This window comes from Theropithecus gelada, chromosome 9 (assembly GCF_003255815.1).
Source record: "Theropithecus gelada isolate Dixy chromosome 9, Tgel_1.0, whole genome shotgun sequence".
In the NCBI taxonomy this organism is placed as follows: Eukaryota; Metazoa; Chordata; class Mammalia; order Primates; family Cercopithecidae; genus Theropithecus; species Theropithecus gelada.
This window is the reverse complement of record NC_037677.1, coordinates 95006250-95022685: the sequence shown is the minus strand read 5'-3', so window position 1 is coordinate 95022685 and position 16436 is coordinate 95006250. Positions and strand designations below refer to the sequence as shown.

The following is a 16436-nucleotide window of genomic DNA, read 5'->3' as shown; positions in this document are numbered from 1 at the left end:
AAGAAAAGACTTTCATAATCCATTCTACATATGACCCTAATGATAATAATTGGGGTGAAGGTGTTTTTGTTCCTATTAGATTCCTAAAGAAAACCCACAGTGAATGCACAGAGCTAGCTGAGGTTTCAGGGCTCCTCTGTGTCAGTGTCCAGCTAGGGTAGCTCAAAGGTAGAAGAAGTATCTATTCACCTCTCTGAGAAATCATGTGCCATTAAGGAAGCACTGCTGAGTCATTTATCTGTGGCCAATAGGCCAAAATCACAGAATTATCCCAGAGTGGGCATGGTAGATTCACACTATTCAACCTTGACGAATACTCTGAAAATATTTGCCCCGCGTCAAAACAGGGATTGGAAGAGAAGGTATAAACTTATGAGTAGAATCATCCAGAGAAAGCGTCTATTAAAACAACAACCCCTGCACTCCAGTGTGTATTGAATACTTGCTGTGTGACAAGCATCTTTCCAGATATTTGCACTTATTTTATTGAATTTCAGAGGCTCTACGGTATCACACCTACATGCAAATAGCAGCTTAATAATGCAAAGAATGCTACATTTGGAAAGAGCCCTTAGAAATCATACGGCCCAGTGCCTCTTCAACACAGGAATCCGTTTCACATCTCCCTGACAGTCACGCAACCCCTACGTGGACACTGCCTGTCACAGCAGCCCCTTGCATTGTGGGTCATTTCTGACCTTGTAGAGCGCTGTCTCTTATGATTGATTTAGGAGAAAAAGTTAGACCCTTATACCACCACCAGCAGGTGCTTTTCTGTTTTCTGTTCTGGAATTAACAAATTAGGACACTGATAGAATGGCAGTTCTCACCCTCGATCTCCTTGCTCAGAGAACAATCAAGTTTTGACAAGGAAGCCTCTTTTTATGAGCCATTCTGCTGAGACAATGTATGTTTCTGGGGTGGAGATGAGGTCCTTCGCCAAGTTCAGAACCAATTGGAACCTGGTGGATGTTGAAGCAAAATTAAGCCTTTTGGGGTTCAAGTTCGTTTATTATTGGCAAAACATGACTTCCTGTTTTTCAGAAGAAGTTTTTTTAAAGACTCATAAAAATGGTTCCTGAGGCTTCTTGGACATCAAATGGCTCTTACAAAACAATATTTTGATGAGTTAAGTGTAAATGAATCAGAAACATGTGGATTAAATTTCCCTTAAAATACACAGGGGCTTTGAAATTAAGGGAAAAAATGTTTGGCAAAACATGGCCTGGCTTTTACCGAACCCAAAACCTTTGAATTAGATTTGGAGACAATGGATCAACCCAGTTTCAAGCACATTGACTTTCAGTGGGAATGACCGTGGACTGCAAAGCATCATCCTCCCTTCCCTTTCCCAGCCTCCCAGCTTCACTGGAGACATTTCTAGAACATGACTGTTTTCTATCTGCAAGTCAAGATGCACCTCCCCATTTGACATTCCCCACCTCTTACATTAGGATATTCCAATTCCAGCCTCCCTTCCCTGACTCACTTCCCCCTCCTCCCATGGCAACACAGAGAAATGTCAGGCAGGAAAAGAACAGCCAGAAAAAATGAACTCCAGATACATGGATTCTCTGCTGGTGAAAAAAAAAAAATCTTACCCATGAGTGAGACATGGGGCAAGATAGATGATCCTCTCAGACAACTTCTCTCCTGAAAGGAACATTCACTAAGATAACCAAAAGCCACCTGGACTTGACAACATCAGAAGGCCAGCAAATGCTTGCAGGCCAAGCCTTCAGACGCCATTTTCTCCAAGATTATTTTTCTATGGTCAGAGAATATATGTTTTTCAGGAATTTGGATTCGCAACACACTACTTTCAGGTTGGTGCTGCACTCCCCAGCCAAGAATGTGTCTTTGCAGCAAAAAGGCCTCGCTTAATGTCCTTGCCCATAAGCCAAGCAGGGAGAGGGATGGCTGAGGCAGTCTTTAATGCCAACACCTACCTGAGAAGGTGCTGTGAGTTCTGAGAGCCTCTATATGTAGGTCTCTGGGCTGTACTGGTTTGTCTTCCCCAGGGGAACTATGTAAGTAAATCAGACCACTGCCAAACAGCTTGAAAAAGACAGCTTTCCCTGCAGCAGTGCTGTGATTTCAGGTCTCCCTCCCACCCACCACTTCCCCACATCCCACCTTCTCTTCTGCAGTCTCTAAGGGCTCATTCTGCCCCAGCTCTGCAGAGGAGAAACTCATAAATGCAAGCACGTGGCTCTCTCCTCCTCCATTGCTGACCTTTGAGAGTGTTGTTTGATGGTAGCTAGCAAAAGAGTTTACTGCAGTCTGGCAAAATTGATACCCATCCACATGTATTTTGCTCCCACTCTGAAGCCTAGAGGTCCTGCAATTAATGGTGTCTTCCTCAGTTTTACAGATAGTTAAGCTAAGCTGAAATCCCACCAATGGGAAAGGGTCGATGTTCTTCTTTAATGATGGTCAACACTGATTCAGGCTGCCAGCATCCTTCTTCAGAGTTCTGGGGACACAAGTATGCTTAAATCAACTGGCATTCTCTTCTGACCTAACTCATTTAGCTACAAAAGCTAGTTCACATGTTGCAGGGGATTAAGAAGGACTGGAGGAGGAGGAACCGGATGGAAGAGTCGTTTTAATAATTTATCACAGCACAAATGCAGGCATCCAAAAGCCTTGAACACAATAATGTACCCTCCTGCAGATGCAAGAAAAATCCTCTGACACACAGCCAGCAGGATATACTTCGGTAGCTCTTCTCATAATCTTAATGAATTGTTCTAAGCAAGTGGTTCCCAAACCCAATTCATCTGCCAAATATCCCAGAAAGATTTTTTTAAGTACAGATTCCCAGTCCCTAATCCCAAATAGATTGAATCAAAATCTCCAGGGAAGAGCCCTGGAAACTGTGCTTCTAAACAAAAACAAAAACAAAAATAAAAGACTCCATGTCACCATACCCACCTGTCCTTGGTCACTCAACTCTTAATTAGCACCTTTAGAAGCAGAGGTGAGTGACCCAGGATGGATGGGTGTTATTTCTACAAGGAATGATGCTTTCCTCTGGGCAAAGTTGACTTAGAGTTTCTCTGAACTCCTCCTTTGAAGGTGGGGCTGGGTCATTTTTTTGTTTCCTCTCATTAACTCATCCAGATGGGGCCCTAAGGGACCCCTTAGAAACAAAGTATTTTTTCCCACAGAGAGAAGGAAATCATTATAGTTTTCCTAATACATGCTGAAGGGCTTACACATGTAGGCATATAGTTCTCTCAGACTTCTGAACGTCTTATGCTCATTTAAAAGAATTCCAAAATGGTGAATAGTTTTATAATCTTGAGGTAGGTAAAACAGCAAAAGAAGAAATCAGAAAGATAAATTTGACTACATAAAAGTTTTTTAACTTTTATATATTAAAATACAATGTAAATAAACTGAAATGGTCAAAGAAAACTGAGGGAAATTTTGCAGACAAAAGACTGCTCTTTAATAAATAAATTGTTTTTATAAATCAGCAGAAAAATAGGCAAAGGTGTCCGGGCACAGTGTCTAATGCCTGTAATCCCAGCATCTTGGGAGGCCGAGGCAGGCGATCACTTGAGGTCAGGAGTTCAAGACCAGCCTGGCCAACATGGTGAAACCCTGTCTCTACTAAAAATACAAAAATCAGCTGGGCATGGTGGCGCATGCCTGTAATCTCACCTACCAGGGAGGCTGAGGCAGAATTGCCTGAACCCGGGAGGCGGAGGTTGCAGTGAGCCAAGATCATACCACTGCACTCCAGCCTAGGTGACAGAGAAAAGAAAGAAAGAGAGAAAGAGAGAGAGAGAGAAGGAGGGAAGGAAGGAAGGAAGGAAGGAAGGAAGGAAGGAAGGAAGGAAGGAAGGAAGGAAGGAAGGAAGGAAGGAAGGAAGGAAGGAGAGAGACATGGTCAGCTTACAAAAGAAGAAATGAAATGGTAAATGAAAAAATGCTGCATGTCAGTATTAATTTTTAAAAATACAAATTAATACAACATTGAAATCCCATTTTCACCCCTCAGGTTGACAAAGGTATTTTAAAAGAGCACGTTGGAAGTGTTCTTAGGGGTATGAGTAAATAGGTGCTCTCATACAGAGTATGTGGGAGCAAAATTAGTGAAAGCTTTCTAGAAAGTTAATATCAATGTCATCAAAATGTGTGCATCTGTCAGGATAGGTTAGGTTATGCTGCAATAATGAATAACCCCCAAATCTCCATGGCTTTCAATAAGAAAATGTATTTCTCATTCACACTACTTGTCCATCATGGCTCGACAATACCTCTGCCCACATCATTTTCATTCAGCCTTTGTCAAGAACATTGTCAGTCTTCTGGCACAGGGAAATGAAACATGGCAAAAGATGGACTGAGTCCTAAAGCTGCTGCCTAGAGGTTTTACCATGTCCACTCACATTTCATTGGACAAAGCAAATCACGTGATCACTCAGTAGGGCAGGAAGAAAAAATCTTCCCACAGGGAGGTGCACCACTGGGAATGAACTGGAAAATTTGGTGAGGAATCGTACAACACACATGTCCCTTGGACTAATGATTCCAGCGTCTAGGACTTTATCCCTCGGAAATAATCAAAAAGTTTATACACATGACATAATTTATAATTGCAAAAATGTTCAAACATGAGTTGTTTGAACTGCAAATGTAGGGGATTAGTTAAATAAATTATGTTACACTTCTATGATTGAAAAGTTTAGGATTCTTCTACAGGTAGAAAAAGAATCACATGGGAATATGTTTAAGATGTTCATTAATGGAAAAAAACTCTGTGAATAATGTGATTCCAGTTTTGTAAAAACTGAGTAACAATGTGTCAAAGTACTCAATAAATATTTGTCAAATTAATAAATTAAAAAATACTGGAAGGATGTTTGCCAAAATATTATCATATCTCAAGATATGAGGGTTATGGGGAATTTTCTTTTTCTTCTTTGTGTTTCTCAATATTTTTCCTTTTTTGCAATCAGCATGTTTTATTTCCATACTATGGTAATATATGCCATAAAATATATACATTATATTTTCTAAAATCATTGTAATAAATTTAAACAAAAACAAAAGAAGTATGGCGGGAAGTGGCTATCATCTTTGCAAGAAACCACAATGACGAGGCCTTCCTGTCTTTTAGGGTCTATGGTGGCCAAGTTTCTAAGTGCCATTTTCTGGGCTGTTCATATTTTATAGTCTGTAAATTATTTAGGAGCATCTAACTTACCACTCTGTTTCCATCTTTCACTTCTCTCTTTCTCTGGATCTCAGCCACAACTATGTTCGTGGGTCCATTACACTTTTTATCATCAACTTGCATCGATCAAGAAAGAAAATCAAGCTGGCTGGGACTCTCAGAGACAAGCTCGTTCACCAGTACCTGCTGCAGCCCTATGGGCAGGAGGGCCTAAAGTCCAAGTACGTGCCAACCTGAAAATAGCTCGGGAGTAAGTGCAGCAGGAGCTGAGGGCGGGGGAGCTGAAGACACCAAGATTGCTACTAATTCTTTCAAGGGCTCAGTGGGATGGAGTAGGACAAAGAGTGGTCTGGGGTTAGGTGACTGCTGACTCCTTTTGGAAACCTGCTCAAGCCCCTCCCTATCTTAGATCCCTCAATTGTAAAGTCAAATGGTGGAGAAAGTATTTCTCAACAAGGGTGCTCTTGGTATTTGAGCGAGATAACTCTTCTTTATACACGACTATCACATTGTAAGCTGTTTAGCATCCTTGGCTGCTGCTCACCAAATGCCAATAGTGCCCCATGGTCATGTAGCAACCAAACATCCTGGTAGTTGAGAACCATGTCCCTCACAGCTGTAACATTCTGTAATGCTATGACTCCCTTGTTGTTACCATCTATTAACCTCACAGGGCTTACAGGAAGGAGCACTAAGCAGAGAGTTTAGTGCTCGAAAGTTCAGAGGTAAAGAGTCTGTCCTGCCCCAAACTTTATAACTTGAACACACCACTGCTCCATCTCAGCTTCTTCATCTGAATAATAAGACAGAGATTTTAGTTTGAGGGCTCTGTGGCCCCTTCTAAACTCTACAAATGTATGATTCTGTGACACTCCCTGCCTCTGTCAGTCTCTATTAGAGACTATTGACACATGGATCTCTACGAACAGAAAAACTCTAGGACAGTGAGCAGGGCCTGGTCAAGGGCAAGGCCACCCCAGCTCCCCCAGTAAGGCCTCTCAGGAAGGGTATGGGATGCTGCACAGACTGGAAGCATTCCTATTCCATTTTTAATGTTTACCAAGTTTAACGAAGCTGTAAACTTGGAGCAGGTGGCTTGCACTCCAACAGCTGCCCACAAATATTTGTGCTATAATTATTCACTGTTTCACTGCAACCTTGGTGGCTTGCATTTGGCTTCCAATTGTATTTGCAATGGGAGCAAAAAACAATCTGGGAAGTCACTTATTGAGTCTCTTTAGCCCACCCTAGATCTTCATTTTCAGTCTCGGTTCACATGCTGGCTCTTTTTTCTGGCTACATGTACATTGCGTCTGCTTTTCTTTCTTCCCAGTCCTACCTATGTCAGCAGGACTCTGCTGAGTATTTTATCCCCTTTCTCTCCACTTCTGAGTAGTTCATGATGAGTGTGCTGAATTCCTGGCCTTCATCCTAGGCAGGAGACCTGCTTCTGGTCCCAGCTTTGCCAGTAAATAATCATATGACCTGGGAAAATTATTTTATCCTAATCTTTTGGCCTCAGTTTCCTAATATTCAGATTTCAAGGGTTGTTGTATATTTGGTAAGGTCCTGTGCAGCTTGAAAACTCTCATCCTGGGTGTGATTTTCTGAGGACCATGAGTGCATTAAATCTCCTGCTGCCATTAAATAATGATCTGCAAAGCCATTTCTGACAGAAGGGCTGACTCTGCAGCAATGATTAGGGTCCTCTCATTAGGGTCCTCTGGAACCGAAGAGCTTAGGAGCTGAGCCTGCCCAGTGTCAGGAAGACTGTGTGCACTGTGTGGAGGGGACTGGCCAAATGCTATAGTCTAACAAGCCAAGGTGTCCATCCCTGCTCTGTTACTTGCTGGATGTGGGTCTTTAGGCAAGTTATGTCATCTCTGTGAGCATCAGTTTCCTCACCTGTGAAACCTCTTTTGTGGAGCAAAGTAAATGAGGTAATCTGTGTAAAGTTCCTGACACATAGTAAATGCTCAATAAATGTCCATTACCTTCTTTTGCCTCAACTCAGAAATCTAGCTGGTTGAGAAAGAGGAAGGATACAATTGCTTTCCCTAAGAATGTTCTTCCAAAGAGGAATGTTTTCAGACTTTTAAGATAATGTGTTAACAAGACATGTGTTAGGATTATGGTAAAAAATCATGCTAAGAATTACAAAAAGGCAAAAGGATGAAACAGAAGATGATAGTCAAGGGTAGCACTTTTTTATGAGCTTGTTTTCCCTCCAACCAAGCATGCAGGCAGGCCTCTAAACCTATTTACCCCTCCCCTATGTCCCTGCTTCCAAGATGATTCCCCTGCTGTTTGGAGCTGGCCACACCTTAACCTCTGTCTTTCTATACCTATCCTTAAGAGTGACTGAAGGGACTGACTCCCACTGGCCAGCGATATGCCGTATGTTCAACTTTTGCCATCACCACACTAGTGAGGAGCTGTGTTACAACTTTGTTAAGAATGTAGGAGACCAGCCAGGCACAGTGGCTCACACCTGTAATCCCAACACTTTGGGAGGCTGAGGTGGGGGATTACTTGAGGTCAGGAGTTTGAGACGAGCCTGGCCAACATGGTGAAACCCTTTCTGTACAAAAAAAATACAAAAATTAGCCAGGTATGGTGGTGAGCACCTGTAATCCCAGCTACTTGGGAGCCCAAGGCAGGAGAATTGCTTGAACCTGGGAGGCAGAGGTTGCAGTGAGCTGAGATCACACCATTGCACTCTAGCCTGGGCAACAGAGCAAGACTCTTGTCTCAAAAAAAAAAAAATGTAGGAGAGGGACAAGGACAAAGAGAATTTCATTCTACAGGGATCCTTAAGAAAGATTTGGTAATGCCCACTGAGCTCAAATAATAATGTGAGGTAATTGGAAGAACACTGGAACTGGAATTAGAAGGTAAGGGTCTGAATTCAGATGCTACCATTTATCTTTGTGATCAAACCTGAGCTTCCTTAACTGTCAAATGGGATTATTGTGAGACTCAATTTGGAAAATATGGTTGAAATAAAGCCTTCCACAAATCCATGCATATGCATACATCTGTAAATATAAATACAGATACACACATAACGATTTTACATATGTTGGATTAGAGAGTTTTGGATTGGAATTCAAGGGAACTGGATTCCAGCCCCGATCCTGCCACTAATTCACTGTGAAATGTTGGGGCCTTCATTCTTCTGAGTCTGTTCTGCCTATAAATTACTGCCAGTTTAACACCTCTCCTGTTCTGGACCTCATTGGCTCGACCCTGGGCTGTGCCATGGTGGACTGTAAGCTGCCAGACAGGGACTGTCATGTATATGTTCAAGACCACATCTAGTGCTCTGCTTAGCAGCTACTAAAGAGCTGAGAGGTCTGGGATGGGGGTCTCACAGGAAGGGTGTGGTTTCAGTGAAGCAGACTGTGCAGAAAGGGATGAAAGGAAATGCTAGGAAGTGATTTCAGCCTTTGGTGTCTCTTTCTGTCTTTTATAAGCCTCTGGGGCCAGACTCTGTGTTCTATGTCTGCTAGTTCTTGCTACAGCTTGAAGCCGTATTAGCTCAGAAGGGGCTAGAAAGTTCTGGGAGCAGAGGAATGTGTAATTGCTCCTGTCTGGAGGAACCAGGAAGAGGATATAGAGGAAGTCAGTGCCCTCCACCCCAATTCAAGCCACCAGTTGGGTGTTCTGGTCTCGTGTTTCAGGACAGGGAAAGGCCAGGAGACTTCTTTGATTGCTGGAGGACTTGGGGTAATTCTCATTCTCTTAGAATTGCCACTGGGCCTGGGAAGATTTAAAATCTCTGAAAGGGCCTCTCTATGTGAACTCAGAGCTAAGGTATGTCAAGTATCACACAGGAAGCACCCTTGGAGTCACTATTTAGGTATGGTCTAGGCAGCCACATTCACAAGAAGGTTCTTGTTTCCCATCTCAGTGAATGAACCAATTGTAAGACCCCCTACTCCAGTCCCAACTCTTATATAAGAGACTGTTCTTATTCTAGGAACCAGACAAAAAGTGGGTGCTCTCTAGCCCATAGGACAGAAGTTTTAGAAAATTGCAGTGTATGCAAATAAGAGTATTCTGCATCTGGAATACACATTCTTCAGGGAATAGCTGAAGGAAATGGGGAAATTTAGTTCAGAGGAGAAAAGTAAGGTAAGTCATGAGGACTTTCTTCAGAGGACTGCCAAGTGAAATTAAACAGTTTTGGCCTAGAACACTCCAAAATGACAGAAAACCAAGGAGTGCAATTTAAAAGAGATAGATTTCACTTCAAAATGAGCTCGTTTTCCAAAGGCTTGCCTGGTCTGACCGAGGTCAGGATAGGCTTTCTCAGGAGGTAGCCTATTAATCAGAGTGTGAGCAGCCATCTCAGAGGTGCTCTAGGATTCCTTCCTCAGTTGGGGGTTGGACAAGGGATTATAGCTTCCCTTTGAGCTCTGAAATTCTATTCTTTTCTGGTCCCCATTCCCCCTGCTTCCTCTTCACTTTTGGAGCCTGTGTTCTCAGTGGTCACCGGCAAAGTCAAGCCACTAAAAGGCCACACAAAGAGGCTCTATGACTAGAGGAAGTGGTGGCAGTATCTGGCTAGTTTTCTTTTCCAGAAAAAATCCAGCTGTGGGTCCCTCCCTCGTCATGTTCCCTGGTTTCTCACCTTTCTCGGAAGAAGATGGCCCCATTCACATCCAGAACAATAGTTCCCATTCTGGATAAGTCAGAGGAGACTTTGAGGGCATCTGCAAAACACAGAATCTACCCATTGCCTTGTGTGATCACAAAGCAATAACCACTGTCCTCTAGGGCAGCAGTCCCCAACCTTTTTAGCACCAGGGAGTGGTTTCACGGAAGACAGTTTTTCCACAGACTGTAGGGATTGGGGGTGATTTGGGGATGAAACTGCTCCACCTCAGATCATTAGGCATTAGATTCTCATAAGGAGTGTGCAACCTAGATCCCTTGCATGTGCAGTTCACAATATGGTTTGCACTCCTATGAGAATCTAGTGATGCTGCTGATCTGACAGGAGTGGAGCTCAGGTGGTAATACTCACCCACCACTCACCTTCTGCTGTGCAGCCCAGTTCCTAACAGGATTGGTCCATGGCCCAGGGGTTAGGAAGCCTTGCTCTAGGGAATCATTTGCACCTGATAAATATCTCCAGTGTCTCTCAACAAACAGAGAAGCAACATGAAGTTTGGCCTTACAAGCCAGCTGACATCTAAAATGAAAAGGACTTACCTTTCCAGAGAAAAAGCAAACCAAGAACAGGTGTTAGGTCAGATCCCAGTGTTCTCCCTTATGTGCCTTGTTCAATTCCATTTGGAGGGAAAATATTCCAAAAATTAGGAAAGAGGGAAGCAACTTTCATCACATTGGCTGTTCTGTTCTGACACATTGACCTGAGGGAACCAGCAGATGCTGAGAATCCTGAGATAGAGTGACACTGGGAGGTGACCTGGCTCTCTCCCCCAGCCTTCAGTCTGTGGCCAAGCCATCTGGACTAGAAGACGCCCCACATTTAAAGACCTCTCAGAAAGGGGTGACCACAATTTCAATCCTGTCTGAACACTTAATTTTGTAAGAGCGCTGGGGGCCACTGTACCTATGGCTGTAACTTTATAGATAATGAAAAACTTTAATAGCCATTATCTCATTTAACCTTCTGACAGAACCATGAAGCATATAGAATAATTCTTGCCTCCCTTCCATTTTAGAGTTGAAGACACTGAGTCTTAAAGCATTAAGTGACTTATTCAAGAGTCACACAACTAGTAAGTGAAAAAGCTAGAAGTCCCTAGGATCCAGTTCCCCTGACCCTTACTCTAGTGCACTTTTTTCAACAATGTGCTACAACAACAGTCTGGTACTATAAAATTACAATTACATAGGACAAATATACATATGGATAACTGGACTCTGTCATGATATTATCTGGGTTCATTTCATCATAGGCTCCTTATAGAATGAATATATTTGAAGAGTATTAGGTTACCCAGAAGTTTTCTCCTTCAGGCTAATTCACACCAGTTTCATTAACTTTTCTTCACAAGTCCAGAATTCAGACACCCCCCCCTTTTTTTTTTAGACAGACTCCCACCCTGTCACCCAGGCTGGAGTGCAGTGGTGTGATCTCAGCTCACTGCAACCTCTGCCCCCCAAATTCAAGCTATTCTCCCATCTCATCCTCCTGAGCAGCTGGGACTAAGGCATGCACCACCACGCCTGGCTAATTTTTGTATTTTTAGTAGAGATGAGGTTCCACCATGTTAGCCAGGCTGGTCTCAAACTTCTGACCTCAGGTGATCCACCTGCCGCAGCCTCCCAAAGTGCTGGATTACAAGCATGAGCCACCATGCCCGGCCTCAGACCCTTTTAAAAGTTCTTCTCTGAGCTACTTATAAGACTGTCTCCCAATTAGAATTCTAGTAAAAGCACATTTTTTTCTTCCAGCAAAACTGGGGAATTCCCTTCTATTTTTATTATGCTCTTCTCAAACAAAGGGATTATTAAAAACCAGCAATGACTCCAGATTTGTTTAATTTGAGGTATACAAAAATCAATATCAATAGATTATATTCCAACCCCCTATACACAGGCATCTCCAACTGCCTCACACCTAATGGAGCCCATTCTCAGAGGTATATTTCTGAGGGAAAGACGCCAACAAGGGAGGCCTCTGAAGGAAACTGGAAAGTATATATCTTCATCCATTCATCAATTTTTATTGATCCTACTTTGTGTCAGACAAAACTTCTTCCTCTTCGGTGATCTAATTTGCAATGACTAACTAAAATTTTAAAAGATTTGCGGTCCCATAGCTATAAGTACTCAAGAGTTCCAAGTAGACAAATTAGGGGGAAATTCTGAATGTAAAGTTCAATGTGAATGTTTCCGATCAGAATGTCCCTTGATCTTTCTGTTGCTAGGCCATATCCTCACCTGGCTTTCAAGATGAATCTCAGAATCTCCTAAAGGAGCTCATCTCTGTTACTAGAAACAAACAACTAACAGGAAGCAGCCTGTGGGTGGTGCCATAAATAGACATGTAAAGTATTTCTGCTTTGGGGCTAATAGGTTCCATATTAATGTTTAAATTTCAGATCTGCATGAGCCTCTCCTTCAACTGAAAAAAATCTCAAGGCTCCTATGAACCAAAAATCTTATTGCCTATTCTGTGAAGAAATGAACATCTTTTTTTTCCTTTTCCACATACTGCTCATTTTTTCCATCTCTCTGGGATATAACTTTTGCTTTGATTTCACCCTCATTAAATCCTATATCAAAGAAAAACATTGGCATCTAACTGCATGCCTTTAGAGAGGTGTCATTTGATGTTAACCAAACAGAATGGTTCTGAAAATACTCAAGTAACTCCCAGGTGCTAAGACTTTAAAAATATCTTCATGTCCCTGTTGGAACAGACCAGATCATATTATGATATTTCATCTCTGGATTCAGAGCTTGGCTAATGTGAAAAATCCTGAGGGGTGAACTGGCCACCACCTGACCTGCCACAATCTCTCACTAATGATACCTGGAAGCACCATGTTTAGTTTCTGGACACAGAGCAGGTAAAAGAAGCTTTCGGAAAAACCTTAACCCCATTAATTCAATACCAAGACTCAGACACTCAAAAACAAAACATGAAGACTTGTTTCTGGGACCAGTAGGCCATTTGTCCATTTATCCCAGCAGATTCGAGACATCTAAGTATTTTAGTTCTGCACTGCTGACATTAGTTGGTACCTAGACTTTTTGAACTCTGGTCAACCAGATGTACTCCCTGCAGGTTTCCATTATCTTCTCTTGTCTGGGATCATTTAAATTAGTTTCTTTTAAAAATAAACCATTCTATGAAAGTTCTGTAGTTAGTAAAAGATGACTTTATAAAGGAAAAATTTCAAAGAACTCATATGGGTCAAGAGGTTTCTTCTATAATATCCCCAACATAAAGCTTTTCAGCTTCTGTTTGATGGGATGGCTCGTCTCAGGAACTGGCTCATGCTAGGACTAGACAGCTCTGATTGTAGGAAAGAACCTCCATGTATTAGGCCAAAGGTGCTTTCTTGCCCTTTCTACTCTTGCTTTGGAAAAAATAAGAAGAGAAAATCTATACCTTCTTCTTTATCAATTTTTCTATATATCTAACCTAAAAACTCTAGTCTGCAAGTTACACACTCTCAGATCCTTCAACCATTCCTCAAATGACCTGGTGTTCAGATTGCCCACCTTGGAATCCATTGAGTTTTAGAATTTTATCTCACAGGATGAACCTTTTCGATTTTCTTTCTCTATTTCTTTCTTTCTTTCTTTCTTTTTTTCTTTAGACAGTTTCACTCTGTCACCCAGGCTGGAGTGCAGTGGTACAATCTTGGCTCACTGCAACCTCGGCCTCCCTGGTTCAAGGGATTCTCCTGCCTCAGCCTCCTGAGTAGCTGGGATTACAGATGCATGCCACCACGCCCGGCTAATTTTTGTATTTTCAGTAGAGATGGGGTTCCACCATGTTAGCCAGGCTGGTCTCAAACTCCTGATCTCAGGTGATCTGCCCGCCTTGGCCTCCCACAGTGCTCGGACTATAGGCATGAGCCACCGTGCCTGGCCACCTTTCAAATTTCTTACCTCATCCAAACTTAGTTGAAGAGGTCTGAGATGAAGGAGGAAATATGAACATTTTGTTATTACAATTCATCTCACCAACACAATATAGTAACATTTTTTACATCTTTGAAAACTTCATAATAAAAAAATAGTATTCTTATGTTAGTTTCTATTCTTTGAGCATTAATGAGCCCGAAGATTTTTCATATGTTAGTATTGTATTGCTTTTATGAACTTTCTACGTCTTTTGCTATTTTTATATTGGGGTGTTAGTCTGTTTTATTAAGTTTGCTCTAATACAGATATAAGGCAACTTCCCCCATTGAAATATTTTCTCTACTATTTTATTTGCTATTTTTCTAACTATATAATATTAGGGTATTATCTTGACATACAGAAGTATTCCCTTTTGTATAGTTAAATATGCTTACCTTGTGCTTTTTTCCATTCTACTTATATGTGTATGAATTTATATTCTTGAAATCAGATCAATATGCATCTTTATTTTCTTCCAGATTCTTTTTTGTTTCACTTGTATTCATTTCTTTGATTCACTTGGAATCTGTTTTGATGCATGGTAAAAGGTAAGGAGCCTCAGTGCCTGTAATGTTCAGGCTGAGAGCATGTGAGGAAAGCCGTTAACCCCTGCAGGGCTTCAGATGTTAAAATATCAGGAAAAAATAGGATAATTTTTTACAAAGCAAGACTTAGAGTGGACATCTTTGACCTGGAGCAAAAGGCCCCACTGGTGCAGATCAACCACATCAGCTGCAGCCCTTTTGAAAGGCCATTCAGAGCCCCTCAGCAGGAAAGACAAGCTGCAAAGGCTGAGAGCACCGAATGGCAAGAAAGTGCCTGGGATCAGGGAGATTTACGAGCTGGCTGTGAGTGAGCGGGAAAGTGGTACTTACTCTAAACACTGACATTCAGGTTACTGCCCCGGTTCAGAAAGGCCGAAATAGACACTGTAAAAAGCAGAAATTTCAATATATATATATGATTTTATATATTTATATATATATATATATTTATAAAAATACTTATACTTAAGGTTCTGAGGCAGTATATAGAAAAAAAGAAAGAAAAGTAAGTAAGTAGAGAAATGAGCCTCACCAATCTTGTTAATGCAAGCTTACTCATTGAAACCCAGAGGAGTTTGGATTCTTTTAGCCCTTGTGCTAATTTGTGGGTGTTTTGTGGCTCATAAAGAGATAGTAGCTATAACCAATGTTAGCTACATAGGTAAGTATATGCATATCTGAAAACTACAGTGAAGATACTGAATGACACATTCTTCATTCCCTAGTTCCTCTTGCCTGAAGAGAACTTGAACCACTCTCTGTCTATAAGGAGCTCTCTGTGACACAGTCCAGAACTTGAGAGAAATCTAAATGGTTTTATAGAAACTGACTTTCAAGAAAAGAAAAAAGTTTTTCTTTTCAGTGTTCAAGAAACACAGCGTTGGTTATCAGTGCTGATGCTTCATCTGATATGTTTCCTAAGTCATCCTGTAAAGTGCTGCACATGAACCTCCCTGGTACACACCGAGGAGCAGAATCATCCCACCAAGGTACAAGTGGGAGGGGGCAAGACATTCAGTGAAGCCGTTCCACTGAAATAGCAAAAGTGCTCCCTTCTGTCTATGAAGCAAAAAACTTGTCTTTGGAAAGTTCACATCTTCCTTTTAGGTTAAAAAAAAGTGTAGCCTCCTGACATGGCACTCAGAAAGTAAGAAAATCTCTTTTTATTCAAAATAAATTCAGAATGTAATGGTTAGAAAGATATCTGAGTCCCCTCCACCCCCACCTACAAACATATCCCCGCCCCTTCGTCTACCCAGGGTGTTCAACCTTGGCTGCACTTCCAGTTACCTGGGGAGCTTTAAAAACCCCAATGCCCAAGCCACACCCCAAGCCAATTAAACCAAAATCCTTGGGCTGGGACCCAGGCACCAGTAGTTGTTAAAGCTCCCCAGGTGATTCAAATATGTGGTCAAGGTTGAGAACCACTATCCCTCTATAAACTGCTAGAACAAGATCCCAGATGATCTGTATCTTCAGTTTTTCCCAGATTATATTCTTCATTCAGGCGCTATGCCATTTTGCCAAAGGTGTGAACATGCCATGAGCCCCTGGGAGTTCTCTGTGACTGAGTGGAAGGAGGAGTGCTGGCTCCCCAAAGGTTTTATTGTTTGTTTTGTTTTAACTCCCAGATTACTAATGTGGCGATCACTGTGCCGATTAGAGGATTATAAAATGCTTTTATATTTTACAGCAACTTGACATCTTAAACCAAGATGTTTAGGAATCTAGGCTTTTCACTGTTATTTTTTGAGAGTTTTTTGTTTGTTCTCAGATCCAGAATATATTTTCCTCCAGTTCACTCCCAGCAGCTGGAAACTCTCTGCATAGCTGTCCGTGAAGGCTGTGGTCTCCCCTCTTCACCTTCACTCACTTAGGGACCCTCATTGTAGGCAGGGATTTCCATTCTGTCCCAGGTGACCTAGACGAAACACCTATAAATGGGCAAGTTAGGGTAGAGCTAACATATTTCTAAACAGTTGATTCTAAAGTGAGAGAGCAGCAGAATATGTGGGCAGTTCTGGCAGACTGAGAAGAAATGGCCCTTGTCTTCTTCTTCCCCTGCACCTTCCAGAGGCTGT

The 16436-nt window shown here is 41.9% G+C and overlaps 1 protein-coding gene across 4 annotated transcripts in view; it reads left to right on the top strand.

The window, feature by feature from the left end:
* HPSE2 (heparanase 2 (inactive)) overlaps positions 1 to 16436 on the top strand; it is a 779029-nt gene that overhangs the window by 748957 nt on the left and 13636 nt on the right. For all 4 annotated transcript variants that reach the window (XM_025396838.1, XM_025396837.1, XM_025396835.1 and 1 more), the window contains one exon: positions 5266 to 5412. In XM_025396838.1, the coding sequence (XP_025252623.1) occupies positions 5266 to 5412 (147 nt within the window). The remainder of the gene's footprint in view (positions 1 to 5265; positions 5413 to 16436) is intronic.